The sequence below is a fragment of the Ursus americanus genome, chromosome 5, assembly GCF_024610735.1.
Source record: "Ursus americanus isolate L20-20 chromosome 5, mUrsAme1.1.p, whole genome shotgun sequence".
Taxonomy (NCBI): Eukaryota; Metazoa; Chordata; class Mammalia; order Carnivora; family Ursidae; genus Ursus; species Ursus americanus.
In genome coordinates this window covers 40,293,264-40,317,945 of record NC_142131.1, presented here as the reverse complement: position 1 = coordinate 40,317,945, position 24,682 = coordinate 40,293,264, and the positions used below count along the sequence as shown (strand labels likewise).

The 24,682-nt window shown below is 37.5% G+C and overlaps 3 protein-coding genes across 7 annotated transcripts in view; 2 read left to right on the top strand and 1 right to left on the bottom strand.

Annotated features, from left to right (window-relative positions):
- KIF2A (kinesin family member 2A) overlaps positions 1-7,510 on the top strand; it is a 130,577-nt gene extending 123,067 nt beyond the window's left edge. For all 4 annotated transcript variants that reach the window (XM_087862129.1, XM_045794290.2, XM_045794279.2 and 1 more), the window contains one exon: positions 2,119-7,510. In XM_087862129.1, the coding sequence (XP_087718255.1) occupies positions 2,119-2,204 (86 nt within the window). In that variant the 3' untranslated portion in view covers positions 2,205-7,510. The remainder of the gene's footprint in view (positions 1-2,118) is intronic.
- On the bottom strand, positions 5,313-15,081 carry DIMT1 (DIM1 rRNA methyltransferase and ribosome maturation factor). 2 transcript variants are annotated; one of them, XM_045794291.2, is made up of 12 exons: positions 14,809-15,081; positions 14,405-14,478; positions 13,173-13,259; positions 11,975-12,036; positions 11,793-11,886; positions 11,658-11,707; positions 10,474-10,597; positions 10,248-10,340; positions 9,401-9,465; positions 8,695-8,758; positions 7,357-7,463; positions 5,313-5,843 (listed from the first exon to the last, which is right to left on the bottom strand). In XM_045794291.2, exons 1-12 carry the CDS (start codon positions 14,885-14,887, stop codon positions 5,801-5,803), a joined length of 942 nt encoding a protein of 313 aa, XP_045650247.1. In that variant the 5' UTR covers positions 14,888-15,081; the 3' UTR covers positions 5,313-5,800. The 2 variants fall into 2 exon arrangements, with proteins under 2 accessions (XP_045650247.1, XP_087718257.1); XM_087862131.1 differs by lacking the exon at positions 14,405-14,478 and having other exon boundaries at positions 14,809-15,079.
- Positions 15,082-15,255: 174 nt separating this feature from the next.
- IPO11 (importin 11) overlaps positions 15,256-24,682 on the top strand; it is a 210,218-nt gene continuing 200,791 nt past the window's right edge. The window contains exon 1 of the mRNA XM_087862132.1: positions 15,256-17,571. Coding sequence (XP_087718258.1) covers positions 17,563-17,571 — 9 coding nt within the window. The 5' untranslated portion in view covers positions 15,256-17,562. The remainder of the gene's footprint in view (positions 17,572-24,682) is intronic.

The following is a 24,682-nucleotide window of genomic DNA, read 5'->3' as shown; positions in this document are numbered from 1 at the left end:
TTCTGTATTTTGTAAAAAGGAAACATGGAGTATCAAGTGCTCTTTAGTTTTCTTTTCTCTTTTAGGCATTGGAAAAGATAAAAGCATCTTATGATTAAAGAGGGAAAATGGATTTTAACAGATTTGTAAGTTTTATACACTCATTCAGATTTTTAGTTTGATAGGTCAGTGCTTGTCAGAATAATTTTGCTTAGATTAGGTCTATTCAGGACCATCCCCTGTGTAGCTTCCTATCTGCATTTCTTTTCTGTGCATCTGTGTCATGTTTTTCCTTTGAAGACTTGTTTTAAAAAATCAAGGAGAAGACTTCAGGACCTTGAACAACTCAAGACCTTTCAACAATTATTCTTCCTACTTTGCGAATGGGGGGAAGTGTGTGACTTACCCACATGCCATGTCGTCTTGGCTTTTTAATTAGCTTATCTATGTAGCTTCACATACACATTTATTGTATGTACTTGTTTCTGAGGCATTGGCAAATTAGTTGTCTCCATTTATATGCGAATGGACATCTGTGTGTGATGAAATGCAGTGTGAAACCAGATTGAAATTGCTCGTTCTTAGCACCAAACTGGCTAATTTTTAAACTAGGTCCTTTGTGAAATTGGTTATTTGAAATCATATCCTATAGAGAGCCAGCAGTGACCATTTGTCCAATTCAGGATTGGTGGTGCAAATGTAGAGTTTCTAAAACTTACTTTTGTTTTTCATATTCTTCATATTCAAGCCTTGATTTAAAGTGTTTTGATCATTTTTCTTATCTGTCAGAACTCAGAAGCAGCTTTTCTGTATGTATTTTATTCAGAACAGATCGTAATGAATTATAATTTTTTTCTTTGTAATATGTGGCATTCAGCTTAGTTGTATCAAGCATACCCATAACTTTGAAGAAATTACTGTCTAGCTATTGTCTATTTTTAGGGAAAAAATTTTTTTTTATCATCCAGAGATAATTTTGGTATTAACATAAGAAGTTTGAGAGCTTTTATCTTATATTAACAGGTACGAGATCCAGAGATCCTTAAATTCCTTTCTAAATTTCAGAAGTTAATTTTTAAAATATCATTGTTCTTTGGAAGAGGGGAAAGAAATTGAGATTCCAATTGATAAATCTCTTTCTTTTCTCCCAAAGGCCATAACCTTTACACCATTAATACATTTTAAGTTGGGTAATTGTTGAGGGTGCTGTCCTGTGCATTGTACATTGCTCACCAGCATCCTTGGTCTCTGTTGACTAGATGACAGTGACCACTACCCCAGTTGTGACAGTCAAAAATGTCTAGATATTATCAGATGTCAGGGGGGTGGTGGGGGAACATCAGCCATGGTTAAGAACCACTGGTATAAAAGGAGAAGAGATATTTCTCATCTTCACAGCTGACTTTTATTTGCCTCTTTCAATTTATTAACCTAGTTCTCATTCTTACGGGAATCTGAATTAATACATAATAGTAGGAATTGTAAGACTAAGGAATGTATTATCCTATAATCCCCCTTCCCCATCCCCTTTTACAATCCCTGATAAGGACAAAGTGATATTTCTTTTTGAAAATTGAAACATCTTTTGAAATTTCATAGGTTAAAAAGTAAAATAGGCATTGGGAATAGATTTCTTAATATTGAGGGAAGAAATGTCTACTTTATAGTTTAATTAGATTTGGAGGCACCTGGCTGGCTTAGTCAGTAGACCATGCGACTCTTGATCTCAGGGTTGTGATTTTGAGCCCCATGTGGGGCATAGAGATTACTTAAAAAAAAAAAAAAAAAGACAGTGTTTTTTTTGGACATGACTGTACACGTTTAACACACATATATAGCCTGTCTACACTCCAAAAGGAATTAAAATAAACTAAAATTCAACACTAAAATGTGCCAAACGGAACAGAAACCTGTTGAAGATATAGAAGAAAGTTATTTTCGTGAATCTTTAAATAATGAAACTGTTGCTATAGTTGAGTATTGTATTTAGTTCTGAGTTTCTGGATAACAAAGAACAAAAGGAAAAATCCTGAGTTAATTTTATGAAGTAAGGCAGCTGACTTGATAGGACCCATGAAGTTGTCTACTGTATTGCATGCAATGCAGTACTTACTCTCTTGTTCTTTTCTTTTTTCCAAGATAAAGTGAAATCTTTTCGTGCAGCTCTACAAGAAGAAGAACAGGCCAGCAAGCAAATCAACCCGAAGAGACCCCGTGCCCTTTAAATCAGCGTTTGCTGCTAAAGGATCCCCAGAACCCACACTGCTGTAACATACGATGGTTCAGCTGTAAGGGCCATTTGAAAGTTTGAAATTTTAAGTGTCTGTGGAAAATGTCTTGTCCCTTCACCTGAATGACATTTCAGTTTTGTGAAACACTCCTTTGTCTACAAAATGCTTCTAGTCCAGGAGGCACAACCAAGATTTGGGAATAGTGAAGCATTTTGTTTCATTTACCCAAATAGTGATTTACTTTTGGAGATCCTTGCCAATTTTATTTTCTGTATGAAGTAAGGTTGTGGACTTGATCCAGAGGTGAATAGTAGGGGGAAGCCACAGCATTTCCTTTTAACTTGGTTCCAGTTTCGTAGCAAGGCTGAGCAGTTTTAAATCCTTTGCGTGCATGCATACCTCATCAGTGATTGTACATACCTTGCCCCCTCCTAGAGACAGCTGTGCTCACCTCTTCCTGCTTTGTGCCTTGACTAAGGCTTTTGACCCTAAATTTCTGAAGCACAGCCAAGATAAATTACATTCCTTAATTGTCATTGTAAATTACCTTTATTGTGTGTACATTTTTACTGTATTTGAGACATTTTTTGTGTGTGACTAGTTAATTTTGCAGGATGTGCCATATCATTGAATGGAACTAAAGTCTGTGACAGTGGACATAGCTGCTGGACCATTCCATCTTATATGTAAAGAAATCTGGAATTATGATTTTAAAACCATATAATGTGGTTATAATTTTCTTAGCATTTTCTTTGTAAAGAACTAAAATATAAACTAGTTGGTGTATAATAAAAAGTAACGAAATTCTGAGAAGAGTTTTATCTTAGGATAATACATATATATGCAGTGTGTGTTCCAGTGTGGTATTAACAGGACTAATAGTGCAATTTGATCCTTACCAATACCATTACTTAAGTTAAAGTGTCCATTAGCACCCCAAAATGTACCTTCTAAATGTACTGATAAAGGAAATTGGCTTCTGATGCATGAATATTTACATGTACACTGAAAGTAGTCCATAATAGAACTGTTAGTTTAAGCCAAGTGTAGACAGTACATAACTCCCTTGAGAAAGAATTAAGCTAAAAGAGAGTTGACTTTGCCTTAAAAGGCAGATCGAACCCAAGCCCCATCCATTACCTGATATGTGCTGTTTCATCATTATTTGGTGAGAATCACCAAATTCTCGCCAATAAATTGGATTAGGGTATGCTGCTTTTTAAATGGTGGCACTTATTTTTACAGATTGCTACTCCAAGGAAGAAAACTGGCCACTTTTCATGTAAATATTTTGTTAAAAGATTTATATATCTCTCTAGGAGTTCTCCCTTAGTTCCTAGGATAGAGTCCAGGAGTAGATTTACAACAAAAAAATCTCCCAAGGATGTCTTGTTTTGATTTACTCAAAGGAACTACTGCTCATTCATTTGGGCCAAAGGGAAGCTATGAATAGAGAGTCACATGAGCCAGATTCCCTACTTCATTGTTCATAGAACCCAGAGGGTAGTTGTGAGAAATCCTAACACCATGGTGAAATGCTCCTCTGTAAACTTGAAACCTAGAACAAATGTAGATTTTCACAATGTGCTTATTAATAAATGATATCTATGGAATGAGTTTTAGAGATAATTTACTTCAGTACAATCACCTTTGTTTTGGAAGGGACTCAGGTTTTCTTGCAGTTGTAAGATATGTTCTATTTGTGTTTATTTCGAAGAGAAGAAGAATGGAGCAGATAACTATTGACCTTGCAGAGGCTGCTTAAAAAGGTAGTTTTTGAGGCTGACCAACCTTAGAGGGCAATAAAGAGATGTGAACTTGCTCATTTAAAGCACAACAGATTACTCTTAATTTATTAATTTAAAAAGATGGGTACTATCTCTGGAAGGTCTCCTTATGTTCAAATATGCTGCCTTATACTATAATCGCTTCATTCTGATCAGTAATCAAGGTCTATAGAAAATTAGTACCAGAAAAGATCTTGGTGATAAAATTCAAACCTTCAGTTTTACAGATAGGGAAAACTGAAGGCCAGAAAAGGGACTAAAACTCAGTAGTTCATAGGGGAAGAGGAAACAGAGGGAAAGCTGAATTAATTCTTAAAAGTTTCCTATAAGGCTAGAGATGGTACAAATGATTTTGCAAAGTAAGTAGTTTTGTGATATTAAAAAAACCTACTCTTAAGGTATATTTAATATTTATATAACAAAAGTGGCTTGATGCAGCTATTATTTAAAGAATACCTGATTTTTTGGATCTGGATTAAACATTCTTTACTTTCTCAGATTTCTTAAAAGCTGATATTCCTATTAATAAGTAATTATTTTATTTATATAGGAGTGTTTTACTATATCACTTTGAAGCCAGATTTCAAAAAAATCTGTTTCGGTAAACAAGTTCCTTTCTAGGTTTACTCTGTGTACCTTTGTTAAAATAATTTGGAAGCAGTCTTTCTATTAAGTTAGGTTTTTGAAAAGTCAGTTATCAATTAAGATATTTTTATTAATTTCCTTATATAAATAAAATAATCAGGTACTATAATTCTTTATTAAAGGACATTAACAATGCTTAGTATTATACTGATGATTTAAACATAGTAGCTAATTGAGACTTGTTTAGGGCGTCTATTGAAATTGTCAACCGACCATTTTAAAAATAGCTTAAAACTAAGCATCAGTATATGAAAAGACACTGGAACTTTTAGTTTTCCAGAAGTCACATGAATACCGAGAGCCTCTAGTTATGAGAAAATGGCTGGTTGAGATGTTTGTTTGTTTTACATAAGCTGAAGGGCAGATTTTGAACTGTAAAGCCAGTTTTGATTTACAAAACCCTTTGAAATTTTGTTAAACCTGTGGCTTTCCCCAAGAAAAAAACATACTGTCTTACAGTTCAGTTCATTCTAGTTGAGCATCCTCGTTTCACAGCTAAGGAACCATGCCCAGAAGTCAGATGCCCGGCACCACCGCATGGTGGCAGTAGCGGACTCACGTTTACCCGGAACCTGATGGAGCCTATGATGCTACAGGACAGCTTAAAGGCATAGGCAGTGAGTGACAGAAGCTGCATAAGATAAACAGAGAAGAAATGAGAGAGGCAAAATAAGAAACAATTGTTTTATTGTGCACATGAATAAAAAGAAATAGTATGGGAAATATGACTGAATTAAGCGTATTTTAACTTTTTTACTATTTGAGGGACAAAGGCCTACAGAGGTCCTCATAGTAATATATAACAGAAAATAGAACAGTAACATCTTTATACAATAAACTGTTAGAAATGATAAGTTTAAGTGTCAAGTTGTGCGTGCCTGCGGCTCTTAAAGATTATCATGCATAGCTCGGACCCTGCCCTATGTTAGATATTAAAAACACACCACAACCAAAAAAAACTTGGGTACTTAGAATTGGCTGACTTACTACCATAAAAATTCAGAGTAATAAATGGTGACAGTAGTAGGATTAAGTCAAAAATAGTTAAGCACATAGTGTTCCAGTGAAGCAAAGGCATAGTTCATCTTCTCAAATTATTAAAAATATATAATTCCAGTTTCTTTTTCTTGAGTTTGGAAAATTCTGTTTTCCAGATACCTAAGAAAAATGTATACCTTCTGCATTGAATCCATGTAGCAATCTGAAAAAAGAAACCAAAATGAGATGGTATTGAAAAGGTAATTTATTGCATATAACAATGCATAGTTCCTATACCATGAATTCTAAAACACGTCAGCAAATCTCTGAAGCCCACCCACTCTTAACACTAGTCATTATAGAAACTTTATTCTTCAATTAAATTTGCAAGATATATATTGGTTAAAATTACATCATTTTCTTGACTCTTTCGCCACAGCCTATGTGTCTTAAATTATGGTGAATTTGACCAAATTATCTTAGACCTCCACTATCCAGACATAAGAGAGCTCACTGACGTTTGTTCTGTTTCAACATGGTAAGTGAACAAGAAGCTGTTTGGAACTAGAGACAAAAGAGAAATGAGTGGCTAATCTTACATGTTCATTTTCCTCTCTGGGCTCACTATTACTGAGGTTCCAATTAAGTACTTAACACAGTGCTTCGATACCTTTGCACTTACCGGGTCCTAGTTAGCAAACTGCATATGCTTAACAACCTTGAAGAAATTTGGTGAGAATTAAAATAAGATGAAATGTTTCTATTTAGACCTGAGATTATTTTCAGGATGGCCCATAGGAACAGTTGAAGATGGATTAGAATGTTTGAAAAAGTAAGATAGGTACTTATGAGTAATGTTCAACTCCTAGGATTAACCTCTGATGAAGATTCAGTCGTACTGCTAGCCTGCCAATATAAAATATAAAACCCATCTGTCTTATATGGAACTGTGCTGCCAGCTTAGAAAAGTCAAACCAATTTATAACAATCTACCCTTATTTTTTATTCAGCTCCTAGAACATGCGTGTTCTAAACATGGATTGGCTCAGTAGGCAAAAACTGTTCAGTAAGTGATAGTTTATTAGGAAATCAAAGTGTTAGTGCTTAAAAACAGCGAGTATAGGTAATTGAAGTCGTATTCTGCTTTCATGAGACTAACTTGCTTAATTCAAGGAAAACATTTTGGTCTGCATTGCCCCATTAATTCTGACACCCTTCTTTTATTTTAGGTGTGTAGAACTTGCCTCAGTCTACAAAGCAAGTGACTATGTTATTAAACCAGTTAGAACTGAAAACCAGGTATGAGTGTAATTGACGTTGTTTCATGTGTAGGATCTGTTTAACAAAGCTCTTCCCAGTACAGAAAAAGAATGAGATCGAACGACATGTATTATGCTTCTACCTTACAGGCTACTTTGAAGACACACACTCTTAAGACTAACTATGAATGGGAGTTGGGGGAGGAGGCTGAAGGGGAGGAGCACACACACCACAACACACATTGACACAGAGGCTATCTCCAGGCTCGGACTGTTCTTTATTACTGTTCTTAAAACGTTCATTCTGCTGCAGCTAACTAGCCTCCATCTTCTACACCAAAAACTATTCCATGCTATGGAAGTGCTATGCAATAACTCCAGGTAGCACCTTATACCGCTTAAAAGCCTTTAAATCTCTAATCTGAAGGTATCACAGTAAAGAAATGTAAAAACTTAGGAAAAAAAAAATGTAATTACCTGATGAAGTCATCTATGTCCATGGAACGGGCCCGCTTGTCACTATAACCTGTGCTGGTTAGGATTTGCTGTATTTTATCTGCTATGCTGAAATCTTCTGGTATTATCTATCAATATAAGATTCAGAATAAATGAACAACATATCTTTAATGAAGTCACGTTGGCTCTTTTTTGTTTTTTTAGTTCAGTAACTGATAAAATAGTCACCTTTATCTGCTCACAACCGTTTGAAAAGCCTATTTGTCCAGATCAGACTTAGACCTCTAATTAGTTAAGCAGTTAATTTTCAGCACATACCAAATACTCAGAAAACTCTGAATGAGTTAAACCTGTATACTGCCCTTTTTCATAAAAATTCTGAAGCAGTTAATAGTTTCAGGGTTAAGGTACTTCATATCAAAAAGTAATTAAAGCTATAAACTGAATTTTATAGCAACTGTTACTCCTTTAAGACTATCTCATATTTTCTTGGCATAAATTTAATTTTATCAGCCAATTTTTCTCAAAGAGATGACTTCCAACCCTGGGGATATTAAATATTTCATACCTCACATCTTTCCTCCACAAACATTTTTCTTAATCCAGGTTAATATTTTCTTACCTAGGCAGATGTTTAATGACTTTGTCCATAAAAGAGAAAATGAAGGTAGCAATTTGATATATTAAATCATACAAGATCTGAGTCAAAAAACAGAATGGAAATTTGCTCTTATCTTTCTGATCTGTTTAATTAATTTGAAAGAACTAAAAAGTTCTCAAATATCACAGTTATATATATGGCTATGTGTATGTGTGCTGACACACATACAAAATTGGTTAAGGAAAATGTTGCACAGATAATAAAGAGGCATGAGGCTTACAACCAAAAATCTGCTATTCAGCCTATACTTTATTCTAATTATTTCAATTTCTGGGTATTAAAAAAACGTACTGGGAAAATGGCAACTTTAAATTGAACTGCTACATGATCAAACAAGGAACAGTCACAATTCAGAACATAGCAAATGGTACATAATTTGAGCTGAGCAAGCTACACATGCCTAAAACTTTAGGAAAATTATGACTCAACTGAATCTCTTTTTATGTCTAAAGACAACTGTAGTTAAAGAAGCTCAAGTGGAGTAATCAAGGCCACTCAGATCTATTCCAAGAATACACAGCAGTATTGACCTATTAAGAGTTCAAGTTAAGGTTGTGCTAGTTATATATCACTTTTAAGGATCCTATGGAATGTACCAAATTGAGACTCAAGTGAGGATAGATGAATAAGTAGTAGAGGGGCATTTTAAAACACAACAAATCGGAACCACAGAGACCACAGAAATATTTTTCGCTTACAATGTTATGGACCGAACAGTGAATTCTGTAGTTTTTTTCTAGTAGCTGTTGCACTGCGCTTGACCTATAGCAAAAAGAAGTGATATTGCTATTATTATTCCAAAATAAGAAATTATAATTTCCTTTCAGCTTATTATAAAGTTAAATGTATGTTCCATTTAGTAAAATTAAGGGACTAAAAAGGTGTTGAATACTTAAGAAACAATCACAAACTAGTTATATTTAAAAAGTAAAGTTCTAATAAAAATCTCTGAAATTCTTAAAGGAGTTCTAGACCCTCCACAAAACAGCACCTTAAAAAAAAAAAAAAAGTGAAATAATAGCTTTCAGAACCTCTCTTTTGCCCTTGGGCTTCAAACTGTTTAAATATGTTTCCAAGTTAATAAAATTGCATGAATTTTTCACAGGTGTGCAAAGGGTCCACCATCACCCCGTTTTTCCAAGGAAGAATGAGACAGACGTGTGGTCATTTTTTCCCCCCTGTTTTGCCAAAAAACCTGATATTAATTCCAAATTCCAGGAACTTTCTTCGTTAAATTTTCCTGCCCCCAGAAGTACAAAGTTAGTGAAAAAGGAAAAGTGTGTCTAGACATGGGTAATCTTTATGCTTTAGGGTATCTGTTCAGGATAAGGACCAAATTCTATCACTTAGCATAGTTCCTATAGCACGGGTCCTTCATACATCATAAATGAGTAAAATACTCACTTAAATGCAGCAGAGAGTGTCTTGTTTTTCCTAACAAAGGTGATCCTTACTAGGCCATCCCATTCCTGAAACAGAAGATGGATCATTTCTTAAAAATATCAAACCTTGCCTATGTCTGCTAGGTATTATTTTGTCTTTTAATATATAAAACTGAAAGAACCTTCTGGAGTGATGAAAATGTTCTGTATCTTGATCTGGCTGACCCATGCAAAAAATAAGATATGTACTTGATTTTTGGCACTTTTGTCCACCTCACTGAAAATTTTATCCTCAGTTTTAAAAATTAGGAAAAAAGTTGTTCCACATCTGAAGAACAATGTGACATTTATTTAAATCAAAGTACCATTTCCAAAAACATAATTCCAAACAGATCTGATTTAGAATATAGCCTGTGCAACATACCTAAATCACCCTCTAGGAGTAATTAACAAACCACTCCATTACCAGGAGTTACTGACCACGCAAGTAATCATGTTTTTATCCAAAGCGACTGCAGTACGGTTTTACATCAAGTGATGCAACTTCTTCTCTTTTTAAATTGCAGAAACATGAATTATGATTAAAAAGTGTTATTCATAATATTGCTCTAAAACAACTATTTTCATTTCATCTTGTTTTCTAAGTCTTACTCAAATAGATACCTGTTTTCTATAGCTATACTCGTTAGCAAAATGCAAAGGCATTCTAAGCTGTACTTTTTGCAAACATTTTCCATGCTTTTTTGTGCTCTTCACAACGATCTTACATCCAATTTAGGTTAACTCAGTATTTTTCTGCTGCTAGAGACACATCTTCCAGCTTGGTCTTTTTTCCTCCTTTACTGAATGACCTAGTACCTCAACCTCACCTGAAAATTGATAGGTGGTGGTGGATTCTTAGGTTCTATTCTTACGACACTGGATTCTACCTTGGGTGGTGGTCTGAAGTTATTCTTTCCAACCTGTTAATCAGAAAATAAGGAATCCTCTCAAAAAGAGTTTTACATTAGTAATCAAATATGCTTTCCTCACAGAAGGCACAACTGGAGGCTCACGGATGAGGTAAGCCATATTATTTCAATAACAGTCACTTACTTTCATCAGATGGTCCACACGTGCTAACAGCTGTGTATTGATGGAGAGTCTGCAGTATAATTTATCTCCAGGCTTTGCAACTAGTCGGAGAGCAAATTCTCTTTGAAACATAAGTACAGCACATCTGAAGAGATAGTAGAAAGGACTAAGGAAAATGGTTACTTTTAACTATAAAGGTATTTCAACTTCAATTAATTTTCTTAGGTGGGAAATAGAGCAAAGCAGCATCTGGGGTTAATGAGAATTTGTTCAGCTGATTAGAAGGCAGAACACTTTCAGCTTTAGCTTTATTATCACAAAATGAGCCGGCTGGCATTTCATTTTATAATGGCTGCACCACTACCTCCTTGCACGTGTCAGCCCTGTGTTCAGATGAGAAAGTATTTCAGATAAACACTAATCCATTATCCCTTCTAGGAAAAAAAAAAAAAACTCAAAGAAAATTGGCTCAGCAGCCCAGTGGTATTTATGGGGAAGCAAACAGCTTTATGGAAGAGCTGAAGCAGGAGAGATGTGTTGTGACACTGGTGTCCTGATTTCCCAGGTTAAGGAACGTGGACGTCTGAAAGCAATGCAGAGGCTTTTTGGTCTTGAATAGAAGAAGAGCATCTTCAAAGCTGGGCTTTGACTCTGAAACTTTTTTGACAATGAGTCACACTAAGAGATACATTTGACATTGCAACCTATGCCACAAATATCTGTACATGTATGTGTTTATGTAATTCAAGCAAAAGGGTCACAAAACTGTAATCACCTGGACCACATGCAATGAATGCCCTCTGATATACTCTTTTCCATGTCATTAAAAAAATTGTGGTCATGACTCAATAAATTTATAACCAGTAAGGGGTTTTTGAATTGCAGTTTGAAAATCCCTGTTACATAATGTGATACTGACTAGTTAGGAGGCCATTGCAACTGTTGAGACATAAGGTAATAAAGAGTCTGACCTGGACTAATGGCAAGAGTATTAGAAAGCAGGGAAAGGCCATTTGGTCTCAGAAGCAGGACTTGCACTGCACCTCCCCCCCAAACTGTCAACTGAATAACAAAAAGAGAGAGAGAAAAGACCTCCACACAAATTAGTATTTTCTATAAAACACATTCTCCAATAGTTTTTTAATTGAATTAACTTTCATTTTTGGCCGTGTTCATGGCAGGAATTTTGGTCTTTTGTCACAAACCTGAAAAAAGGTCGGTGCAGCAACAGCTTGAAGACAAAAGGGGAAGAGATCTGTAAGAGAATTAACCAGTTATTTCTGGGGAAGACACACCACAGAAACATTTTGTATAATGTTCCCAACAATTTGGAAATATACCTGATATGGCAAATTTGCCACACAAGCATCAAAGAATGGCAAATCTGTTTTCAACACATCACCCACCAGTACTTGAAGTTTGCTGGCCAGAGGCCTAATGATAACAGAAAAGCAATTAAAAAAGAGTACTGTTTCATGAGATTGAAATGCACTTTAAATCTATCACGCATACTCATACTTACGTGCCCTGAACTCTTTTGTGAAGTTCCGCTACTAGCCTTGGGTCAAGTTCACAGGCAATTACCTACATTAAAAAAAAAAAAAAAGTATTTAGGGGTTAATTATGGAGGATAATTCTTGTCATCTCAATCCTAACTCTTACATGATCAACATGAATCAAACTTTTCTCCCCAACTCTACCTTCAGTTTTCCTTCAGCTCTACTCTACCATTTCAAACAACAAAGAACATTCAGAAGAGCAGACTGTGCTCTGATGGGCCCCTGTTCAACGACTCCCACTCTTACTGGGCTCTGGTAATGCAGTTCCCTTCTTGTGCCCCTTGAGGCGTTTGGATGGTAACTTTCCTGCTGTCGCTAGCCCATGGGTATTCCAGTAATGCCTACTGGTTCCCTTACTCCCATTCCTACATTTTGGATCCACTGAATTGGATACTGGGTCAGCCACAACACACACAAGCTATCAGCAGTGGCCAGGTGGCATCCCAATCTCATGGTGCAGCTCTTCAGATCTCCTCCTCTACGTTCCAAAACTCTAGCCTCCTTGTCTTATCCGCCTGAGCCTAGAGGTGGTAGCTCCTCTTTGTAATCATTATTTCTGGGTTACTTCAGTGTTCCCATTTTATTCTTTTAGTCATCTAACAACCATGTAAACAACTCTATATGTTAAATACCCTGTATTGAAAAACTGTGGTTTCTGTTTTCCTGATTAATACGCATCCCATATTCTCTTTTTTTGTAATCCATTTTTTGAAATCAAGATATATTTGACATTATAACATTATATTAGTTTCAGGTGTACAACGTAACGTGTATATACTGCAAAATATGTATATATTGTGAAAAAGTCTAGTTAGTATCCATTGCCGCACATAGCTACACAAAACTTTTTGTCCTGTGAGGACAGCTTGTAAGATTTACTCTCTTAGCAGCTTTAAAATATACATACAATACATATTGCCAACTACAGCGACCATGCTGTAAATTCCATTCCTAGGACTGACTCATTTTATAACGGGAAGTTTGTATTTTTGACCACTTTTATCTATTTTGCCCATATCTGTTAAGATAAAGCTGTTAGCAAACTATCAAGGGTTGCTGTTAAAGTAACAGCAATTAATTAAAATAGATTTCTACTTGTAAACCAGGTGAGCTTGCTCACATGGTCATTTCCGATACCAAAACACAAAATTCCCTTTTTACCTTTTTTGCCTTTTCTAGCAACTTCACAGTCATATTGCCAGTTCCAGGTCCAACTTCCAGCACCACGTCGGTTGGTCTTAAGGCAGCCTGCAAGCAAGCACAACCACTTTAGCTTTACTGGCACATCTGAACACATCATTTATTTTACACCTGAGTATCTTCGCTCAAAAGCGCATGGCTAATGAGATCTTATTGTGACTCCATGTCTATGAGATTCCTTCATGATCTATGCGCTTGACAACATTTTCTCATTAACATTAGGTGCAAGCGGAAATCTGTCACCTCTCCTAAGCTGGGGCAATAGTTAGGAGTCAGAAAACTTTAGGAGTCAGAAAAGCAGGAATAACAGTTCTTTCTGGGAATGGCTTTCTGTTGATTCCAACAGCATCTTTTTACCAACTCTTATTATCAGTAAGTTCAAACAAGAAAGGACTGTATACTACGACCTTGCCTGAAAGAATCACAGCATGTTGTACTGGGATTTCTCAATTTTCAACCCATGTATGGTTTCAGGGATAGGGATACCTAGAAATTGTACACAAACCCGGATGTATATATGCAGAAAGCTGCAGTGTTCTGGGCACATAGCTTTCATCAGATGCTCAAAGGAAATCCATGAGCCAAAAAGGTTAAAAAATTAGGCCCTCATTTGGCAAATAACACTAGGTCAAGATGAGAGCCTCTAAATATGTAATGTTCTCTCTAGAGCTCCAGGATGCCTCCTTTGTAACCGTGAAAGTAATCTGTACCACATATATTTCATGTTCCAGCAATCATACAGAACAGTAACAGAACATCCATTACCCATACAAGAAGAATACTCCAAAGGGTTTATATGAGGCACTGAACTGTACCATATAAGTTTCTCTGCGGAAAATACTTAAGCTGTCATTATGATATCTTTTTAGGCTCGGGAGTAAATAAAAACTAACAGTGATAGCTGGTGTCTAGAAAAAGTGATTAGGGATAGAATAATAATCTGGAATTGAACAAGTACAAAGGTCCTGCTATGAGGTAAGTAATCTACAGAAAGAATTTGGAGTCAGGAGAAACCCAGACCCATAGAATAAAGCAAATCATGCCAAATTCAGCCTATGAATGCCAGACAATTCTTCAATTCATTCTACAAATATTTATAGAGCATCTATTTTGTGACATTCTCTGTGTGCTGAAGTATTCCTAAGGGTAAAATCAATAATCCAACAACTCTCCTTTTCCTCTTCCACACCCACCTTATCGATAATACTGTTAACAATGAGAGGATTTTTCAAAATGTGCTGCCCAATCCCCGTGTTGAACATGAGCCCTGGAAGAAAATACAAAAGAGCCTGAATTTGCCAAGGAAAATAAGACATTAGACCGTCCCAGAGAAGAAAGCAGGGTGGCTGGGGGAAGATTTCTGCGCCAACGAGAGCCATCATCGAAACGTCACGCTTGGAGTCCAGGTGACACACTGCGTTAAGTCCACCCTTTTTGGAGGAAAGGAAGGCAGAGGCGGCGCAAGGCCTGCCACCGGCGATCCGGGAGCGCCGCCGCCACCGGCCTTACTGTCCCGGCCCAGATCTGGGTCCGTGTCCCCGAATGGGTCCTGCGGGATGATCACACCTGAACACAGCCCCCTCCCGGCTGTTCCCACCTCCGGCGCTCTTCAGCTCCCGGCTCTGTTTAAGCCGCTCGCGGCGGCGACCGCTCGTCCCCGACTTGATCTTCGGCATTACCGCCGGCGCAGACCCACAGGCCTTGGAGATCAGAGTGGACCAAAGTCGTCTAACCAGCACCACACGTGGGAACTTCCACCGCGGCACTGCCTGCACCACTCTCCGTCACGTAGGGGAGGGGCGAGCACCCAGCCCACGTTCGCCGTGGGCTCCGCACCCAGAAAGGGGACAGACCTTGGGGCCCAGTGGCCGCCGGGAATTGTAGTGATGAGGAGGAGGAAGTCCTAAACTCGAGAGACTACAGATCCCAGAAGACACCGCGCCGCTGATCCTGGCTGTTTGGATTGGTTAGTCTAGAATCGGAGCGGGGTCTCTCTCCCCTGTCGGGGCGGAGTTGGTCGAGTAAGTTTTGGGGTGGTGCTCTCGAAGGTGTGGAGGCGGTTTAAATTGTATCATGCCGTTAGCAGTGTGGATGTTTCATCAAGCCAGGTGCTGGGACCGGCGAAATCCAGAGAAGGTTTCTTTCTGTCCTGTGCTTCGCTCCCGTTTTCCGGCAAACTTTGGGGGTGGGAAACCCGGAATTTGGGATAAGGAGCTTGCTCCTTTGGGCGATTGAATTCGCTGCTTGGGTTGTGGAGAGGACTTCCAAGAATGGAACAGCCGCTAGGGCTCCTAGTTGCTTTGCTCCATTTTGTGCCATTGATTCATTTTCGAAACGTTTATCGGGTTCCAGCTGCGATTAAACACTACTGGTGCTGGAGATTCAAAGTTAAATAAGAAACTGCTCTTCCCAGAGTCTATTCCGTTCAGAGAGAGAGAGAGAGAAAGTCCGAAACGCTGTAAAAGCGTATGTAAGTATGTATTGCGTTTTGTGGTAGGACAGTGTAAACGATTTTAAGCTCCATGAGTACAAGGTTCCGTCTGTTTCGCTGCCAGTGTAATGACTCTCAGTTTTTAATTTTTCAGTGTGTTCTCTATTTTCTTCAAAGTGTCTTCTGTTTGGATTACCAAAGCTGCCTCTTCCTCGTGCAACTAATATGTGTGCATCCCCAGGCCTTGGTCTTTCTTTGCTGTAATTCTAACTCAGGAAAAACCTCATAACCTTAGTAGCATCTTCAACTACTTATGTCATTCCATTAATCATTAATTTACTACACAATTCTGGAGAACCTACGTGTTCCAGGCACTGTGTCAAATATTAGGAGTAAAAAGATGAACATGATACGATCACTGCTTTTAAGAAACTTTCTGTCAAGAGAGGGAGACATGCAAGTTATAATAATAGCGTATTTGCTGTTGAGTTACACGCCAGGTACTTTGGGTACATTATTTCATTTAATCTTTTCAAACAGTTGTCTGAAATAGGTCTTATCATTATATCCATTTTACAGACGAGGCTGAAGGACAAAAATGTTTAATATTTTGCTCGAGGTCACACAGTAGATGACAGCTGCATCTTGAACCTAGGTCTGTATTCCAAAGATTGCGGGTTTTAAAAAAAGGTATGATTATTAACGCAGTGGCTAATATTTGAGGAAGTTGGGGAACATTTTCAAAATACAATATTCGAGTGGAGTCTTTAAAGGACAAACAAAAATTAGCCAGGGGAAACTTGGGAATTCAGAGGAAACCGTAGTGACAAAGACAAGGTATAAAGAGGTTTAAGAGAGAAAAAGAAACTTGGTATAGCTGAGGAATAAATAGGAAAGGTAAATTGGGCCTTACTACGAAGGACCTAAAATGTTATGCCAAGGAGCAATGGTGGTCACTGAGGAACCAGAATAACCGTTTTGCATTTTCTCCTCCTCTCCAGGCTGTGAGAATTGCCAGAGATCACACAATAGTGTAGGTAGGAGACCTTCATGGGCTCCACTTTCAGCTCTTGCTCTCTTAGCTCTAGCACTCTTCTTGAATTTTCTCCAATCTCTCCCATTCTCCGTAAAAGATCTTCAGACCTGCTGAATTCTCCTCAGGCTCATTTCCCCTACTACCTCCCCAGTTCCCTCTGAGCAGAAGACCTCACCTTTTACTTCACAAGAGAAGTGCAAGATCACCTCAAGGACATGCTCATCTTCCTGGGTTACTGTTCTACACTGAGCAAAGCAAAGTAGAACTTACTTTCTGGTGGGGAAAAACACACACTATGGGAGGTGGTGATGAGTGTGCAGGGACAAGGAAAGCAGAGGAGATAGAGATCAACAGGATGGGTGGGAGAGGCTATTTTATATAGCATGGTCTGGCAAGGCTCCCATGACGGAAATAATCTGATCAGAGTCCTGAGGACACAAATCTAGAATTGACTCACATCCTGGCAGTTTCTGCTGTAACTAACTGCAGGACAGTAAGTGAGGAAAGCATGAAGGTGGGAGACTTTGTGAATGTAAGTACATAGTACAATAGAAGGAAAGAGGGGTGCAGTTTTTGTTAGGAGAATTCATATGGACAGGCCAGGGAGAGCTTGAAATCTTGGAGTGGGGAGATAGTTCTACTAGTTGGGGAGAAAAAAAAAGGTTTAGCATTAAACTCCTAGGTGAATCTCTGTCCTAGACGGAATCCCACTTTTCATAGTTTAGGGTACTGCAAAATCTAAGTCTCCTTTGCTTTTGCTGAAGAGTGAATAGAGTAGACAACACGGATGGAAAACCAAATGATAACCAAATGATCTTTTTTTAGGAGTTAAATAGCAAGACCCTCGTAGAAGAGGCCACATGTTTTAAGGCACAGAAAACTAAATGACTAAGGTAAGTGTGTACATTTAGCTTACCTAGAATCTAAATTGGTGTTTGTCTATGTGTGAATCTTGGACCACCTGCATCAGAAACACTACGGCACATGTTATGGCTGAATTGTATCCTCCCAAAATTCATCTGTTAAAGCCCTAACTTCTTGTACCCCACAATGTGTCTCTATTTGGAGTTAGGACCTTTGAAGAGATAATTAAGCAGAATGAGATCACTAGGCTGGGCCCTAATCCAACGACTGGTATCCTTATAAAAGGAGGAAGTTTGTATACACAAAACACTAGGGGTGTGTGTGCACAGAGAGAAGAGCTTATGGGGACGCAGGGAGAAGGTGGCCATCTACAAGCCAAGGAGAGAGGCCTTAGGAGAAACCAACCATGCTGACACCTTGATCTTTAATTTCTAGCCTCTAGACTGTGAGAAAATGGAATTCTGTTCTTTAAGCCACTCAGTCTGTGGTATTTGATATGGCAGCCCAGGCAAACTAATATTAGCACATAATGAAAACTCACATTTACATGCCCCACCCTGAACATTCTGGATCAGAGTAGGATTGGCCCCTGGCAAATGTATTTTTAACAAACCCTCTAGGAAATGCAGCCCTAAAATAAAGTAGATGGAGGAATTTCCACAGAAATAAAAGAAGATGGGGAGGGCTACTGTCATTAGTATGGGAGACTTGTTCTTATAATTGGGATCCCTTATTCTGCCTATATTCACCAATTTTTTTTTTCTGTTAGTATCAAGGTGGCATTCAGAAGTGAGATAATATTGGGTGCACCATGGCCTAGAAAATTGTGTGACCCTGGGTTATGAACTTCATTAAAGACATGAGCATTGGGTATTTATGCCGGAATGTATTTGAGTTATCTTTGCAGACACGAATGGCTTTCAATTATAATAATTTTATGCTTCTCTCGTTTATATTTATCTCCTTTGTTAATTAAAAAAATCATTTTTCAATTTGGGTGTGCACAGTGGATTCATTGCCATCTTATATTTTTTTGTTTTTTACTATAACTTGAAAAAGAATTATAATAACATTTGCTTTGGTACAAGAGGCTCACTTAAATTCTCAGGATGCTTGAAATGATTAACATTTTAAATGTGCCAGGAAATACAATGAAGAATAACAATAAAATGTTGTAAGCATTTTCTTGTATAAAATATAGTTCCTTAAAGATTTTAATTTATTGAAGTCATAAAAATATCAAGAATGTTTAAATTTCACACTTTTAACAGAGTTTCACTAACAAACACTGTGTCCTTTTGAAAAAGGAATATAATTCACTTGGACAAGATAAAATCAAATTGAAATCTAATTAATATCAACTGTTTAATTTGATTAGAACAATGGAGCATTATTATGATTATGCCAATATCCAAATCTTAATGGTAAAATGAAATTCTACTTTACAAAACTGGACAATTTCAAAGAGTACCTAGTGTCTTAATTTCTACTATGCTGTCTAAATCTTAACAGAAAAATATGATGATATTTGGCTGAAAGAAGTTACATACATACCTTGAATACTTTGGGCAAAATTCCTCTATAAGCATGTTCTAATTTTTTTTTCAGATCATTATAAATGCTGTCTTAAGGTAACCAAATTAATTAAGAAACACAATTATGGCCTCTGTTTAATACCAGCCTAAGTCTAAGCATTGTCAGTGAATATCTAATATCTAATAATTGATTCTCCCAAAAGTGTCTGTCAGATAAATGTTTTCATATCATCACCATAAAATAATATATATCATCTTACACAATGAAGCTTTTTGAAGCTTTAGAAATACAGCAAAAAATAAATTATTTTTGTAGTGAGAGTTCTAATTGTGAACTATAATAGAGCCTATTTTACATTTTAATGTCTACATTTATAAATATTGTATTTTTTATATTATGTTTTATGGCGTTGAAGTACTTTTCACACAATTTGATTTTCAGTGAGACCCTGGGAAGTTTGTTAGCGCAAGCGTGATTACCCTGTTTTACATAGGAAGAAACTGCGTCTCACTGAGATTAAAGGTACTTGCTTAGGGTCCTTCAGGTAATAAGCAGCAGAGGTGGGAGTGGAAGCCTGTGCCAGTCCCACAGTAGGACATCTGCTGGCTATGAGTGAGCTCTGCTGGTCTCTATGTTCCAGCTGAATATGGGCATCATAGTCAATTGCTCTCATCACTGGTGGGATGGCTGGGAAGCAAAGTATACTAGCTGAGCCATTCTAAATAGAATTTAAATCAATTTTACTTTAAAAATTTTTTTTTTTTTATTCAGAGAGAGCGAGCAAGTGAGAGAGAGTACACAGAGGGAGAGGGAGAAGCAGACTCCCTGCTGATCAGAGAGCCCGACTTGGGGCTCTATCCCAGGACCCCGGGATCATGACTTGAGCTGGAGGCAGACGCTTAACTGAGCCACCGAAGAGCCCTAAATCAATTTTACTTTTTAATAACAATCTGATATGTTTCATTATAAACAGCATACACTGTAAACAAAATAACAAAACCAAAAATCTAACTTGTAGAAATCTTGGAAAATACAGAAACTAGGAAGAAGATGAAAGATGTATCTGTAATCGCACTATGCTGGGATAACCTTTATGAACATTTTGACATACACTGTTTTCCTCTATTGTTTTAGCAACTCATATTTTTATATAATTGAAGTCATACAATTTACTGTTATTCTTTTCATAAAATACAGTGACATGAAAAGCACTTTCCCAAGTTGTTATACAGTCTTGGTTATTAATATTGAAAGGTGCTGCAGAAGATTTTTTCTTATGAATGCATAAGAGTTTACTAAGTCATTCTCACACCATTGTTGTAAAAAACAGAGCCATACACATTTTAGTGTATTCATGAAAAATATTTTCTATCTTTTGATTATTTCCCTGGTATAGATTTCCAAGAATGAAATTATTTAGTCAAACTGTATGGATATTTAAGTCTCTGGGTATATATTATCAAATTATTTTCTAAAACAGTTAAATCAGTTTTTATTCTTACCAGTAGAAAATAAAAAAAAATGCTCATTTCACTGTAAAAAAAAAAAACTATAGGTAGAGGATATTCTTATATTCCCTCTTCCAAACTAGAGATTGTTTTATGTATTATTTTTCTTTATTAAAGTAATACTTAAACATTGCAAAAAAAGTTTCGATAATACCAAAGGTTTTAGAAAATGAAACCCACCACTCAGAATTAACTTCCATTAATGTATTGATAGTTTCTAAGACTTTCTGGATATATTAGACTCTTTCCTGTTTTTACCTAACTAAATATGAAGGACATCTTTTAATGTTAATGAATATAAGTCTACATCACCATTTTAAATAAGTAGATCGTATTCTGTTATATAAACTTACCATAATTTATGTAATATGTAATAGATCCTTATTGAAAGACATTTGTATTGTTTCAAGTTTTTAAAAAATCATAAACAGAACTGAATCTGCTACAAATTATATTACCAAGGTCAGATCAATTAGTTTCTCAAACACTTGTTTTCCTAACCTGGTAAGCATCTGATGAATTAATCAATCAGCATCTAATGAGAGCTCTATTTTAGAGTTGCCCAAGACCCAGTTTTACACAAGTTGCAGTATTACATGAAATGTAGCAAATTGGAAAGCAAATTGGAACACCTGTTAGTTTTCTCTTGCTGCTGGAAAAAATTATCACAAACTAGTTTAAAAACAACACGAATTTATTATCTTAGAATTCTGAAGGTGAGGAGTCTAAAATCCTCTGCAGGACTGAGTTTCTTCCAGAATCTAGGAGAGAATCTAACTTTTCCAGCTTCTCGAGGCTGCCTGCATACCTTTACTCACGGCTTCGTATCGCTCCGACTTCTACTTCCATGGTCACATCTCTCTCTCACACTCCTGCCTCCCTCCCTCTTATAAAACACCCTTGTGACTACATTGGGCCCACAGGATAATCCAGAATAATCTTCCCATCTCAAGATACTTAATGTAGCTGTATCTGCAAAGTCACTTTTGCCATGAAAAATAATACATTCACAGGTTTTGGGGATTAGGATATGGATCTCTTTTATCCTACCAACTACGAAGCATATATCAAAATTTGAGTCTGGGTTCGTCTATGTAAGAATTTGAACATGGACAAATGACAAATTCCTATGAACATCATCTAATCTGTAAAATAAGGGAAAGAATACTCTCCATATAGGGTGGGATGGAAATTAATGAATTACATAAAATGTGTATAGTTCAATCCTAGACACATAAAAGACACTTAGAACTGGCACATAGGAAAATATTTAGTAGCAGTTAGTTATCATAATATAGTTACTGAGGCAAATGAGTTGCATAGTTATTAAACTTATTTGTATCTTGGAAACTACTTGAGATTGAGAGGTAAGGGAAGACAGTGTTTCTTCAATTTATCATTTGCTTCATCAACTTCCTGCTATCTCTTTGCGGTTCTCAACTGTTTAGAGGGGAAAACACTGAATTTATCTTTATATTTCAAATATATTCTGAACAGGCCCAATGATAATTTAAATATTTGCCTTTTTCTCTACAGAATCTTGAGAATATAAGAATATATCAATGAAATGCAGTAATGAGATTATTTATGTAGTTGTACATATTTGTCTTGTACAAAATGTATGACTAGGTATTACATTCATCATAGCTGAAGCTAGGACCTCCAAGTGCATCCTATTGGGGAACCTGGAATTGCAGGTAAAATTTGTGTGTGTGCATTTTTCTAAGTTATAGCTCTTATTAGATTTCCAAAAGATCCATTTTCCCAAATAGAAAAGATCTATTCTTCTAAATCAAATTCTTCATTTTAATTCAAATTAGGTTATATATATATATATATGTATGTATGTATGTATATACATATATGCACCCCACATACATATATGTTGCATATATGTGTGTGTGTGTGTTGCATATTCCTATTTGACTGGTTACTCAATGTGTTATCTATGGACCAGTAGCATTGGCATTAACTGGAAACTCATTAGAAATGAGAACTCTCAGGCTCCACCGCAGACCAGCTGAATCAGGATCTGTGTTTTAACAAGATCCCATGTGATTCTATGAACATTTAAAACCTGACAAGTATTACCTTTCAGTAAAATGAGAAGATACAGTCAGGCTAAATAAATAAATGAATGAAACATGCCCACAATACCATTCAACTAGTGGCAAATCTTGTTAAGATTTTGGCATGTATTTATTTCCAGAAATGGGACCATACTGAACATATTGTTTTGTAATCCACTCTTCCTGATGCCTTGTGAATGTGTTAACATGTCAAAACACATGCCAACATAATTTCTAGTGGCCAATTTGTGATTTATTATATATGCATATATTATGATTAGGCATTCCTTTCTTGGTGGTTATTTAGATAACTTTTTATATTTTTACTTTTAAAACAGGCCTTGTGTGATAAATACCCTTGTAATGTAGGCTTTATGGTTGCCTGGTTCAAATCCTAACAATGCCCCTTACTAGCTGTGTGATCTTAGGCAGGTTAGTTGACTTCTCTATGCTTCAGTTTCTTCATCTATAAAATGGGCATAATAAAAAGCACCGCATAGATTGTTTTGAGGATTTGTATAAATACATGATTTATGTAAAGATTTTTGGATTGTATCTGGCACATTCTAAATGTTCAATAAGTGTTATTATTTTTATTATTCTTTATGAACCCTCAACAATATCTTTACAACTTCTCTTTCTAAAGAAAACTTAGGTCATTAAGCTAGCTAGTAGCAGAGGCGGGTAGAAGTGGACTTTTTAATCTTTCCATTCTTGCTATAGTTCTGGAGTAGAGCGCCCAGCAAATGTAGGACTCAAAGAAATTCAAAAATAAATTTTCGCGGGAGGGTGGACCAGTGAGAGAGTAAGATATTTTAACTCTCCTCAGCTGAGACGGACCGTAAAACGATACAGTTTAGAACAGATAATCGGAATTGGGAAGAGAAAATGGTTCTGATTCAAGCAAGCTTCAATCAACCCATGACACAACCGATCCTTCTGGTAGTCGGGCTACGCGGAGTTAATGTTCCCATGGTTACAGATCTGGCTGACTCCAGGCTCCCTGCTCTCTACTGCGCAAGCGCAGACAGCTGATTTAGCCCCCGGGCGCCTTCAGTTTCGAAGGGGAAGCCCCTCCCTCCTCTTCTGCCGTCCTCCTATCGCCTTCTCGCTTTGCCTAGTCCACGCGTTCTGGGTGTCTGTGACGCAGTATTCGCGCGTCAGCGTCGTTTGAAGCCGCGACGCTGAACATGGCGCGTTCCTAGAAGCCGCTTTCGGCATCAGTAGGCGGTGGCGTGTAGATTGGAAGCGTGGGGCGCGGGACCAACCGACTTCGCTTCGTGTTGGGGAGTGGAAGTGGGAGAGCCGGGCTATTCCGGACCGAACCAAACGGTGAGGCCTGAGAGCTACAGAGCGCGCGAGTGGAAGGGAGGCGTGAGTTGGGCAGCGGAGACCCGAGAGGCGAGGGAAGAACGTGGGGCAACCCGCAGACGAGGAATAGCAGTAACGCGGCGAGGGCGGCCTGCAGGCTTGGCTCTCTGCATAACCCTGGGAATCACCAGGAGCTGGGGGGCTGGCGGAGTCAGCCCGGGGTTGGGAAGGGAGGCTTGGTTGAGGAGGAATCCGGGTGCAGGGAGACAGGGACTGGGTGCCAAGACGAGAAGAGCATAGGGTGCCCATTGTGGCTGCGGTTGCGGGCCGGGGTGGTGCATTTGCCCTTGGGGGATAGGTGATGAGAGAACGTGGTCGTCTTAAGTATAAAACCAGTGTATGTTGTTATTGCACACACTATATTGATGCTAATAACGATACTGTGAAAGCTTTAATTAAACGTTAGACCCTTCCTTGCCTTTAATGAACAGGTGAAGTAAGTTAACACATTTTCAGAGGGGAGCCGCTTGCTGAGGTATGGCCGCCAATGCTCAAGCCCAGCGACTTCTGCACCTTTATATTGGGGGTATTTGTGATTCAGCAAAACTATTTTGAGGTCCATTGCATTTGTCATTCTTCTTTATTCTTTTGTTATATAGTGGGGAATGAGGAAAGTATTATTTAGAAGTGACTTGACTAAATTAGGCAGAAGTGGT

Bases quoted from the DNA above. Each gene is read 5' to 3' on its own strand.
- DIMT1 (XM_045794291.2), bottom strand. From the start codon at position 14,887: ATGCCGAAGATCAAGTCGGGGACGAGCGGTCGCCGCCGCGAGCGGCTT. The intron at 14,479-14,808 runs GTGGGAACAGCC...ATTTTCTTCCAG, and splicing joins GGAGCTGAAGAGCGCCGGAG to GGCTCATGTTCAACACGGGG. The intron at 11,708-11,792 runs GTATATTTCCAA...ATTCTCTTACAG, and splicing joins TGGCAAATTTGCCATATCAG to ATCTCTTCCCCTTTTGTCTT.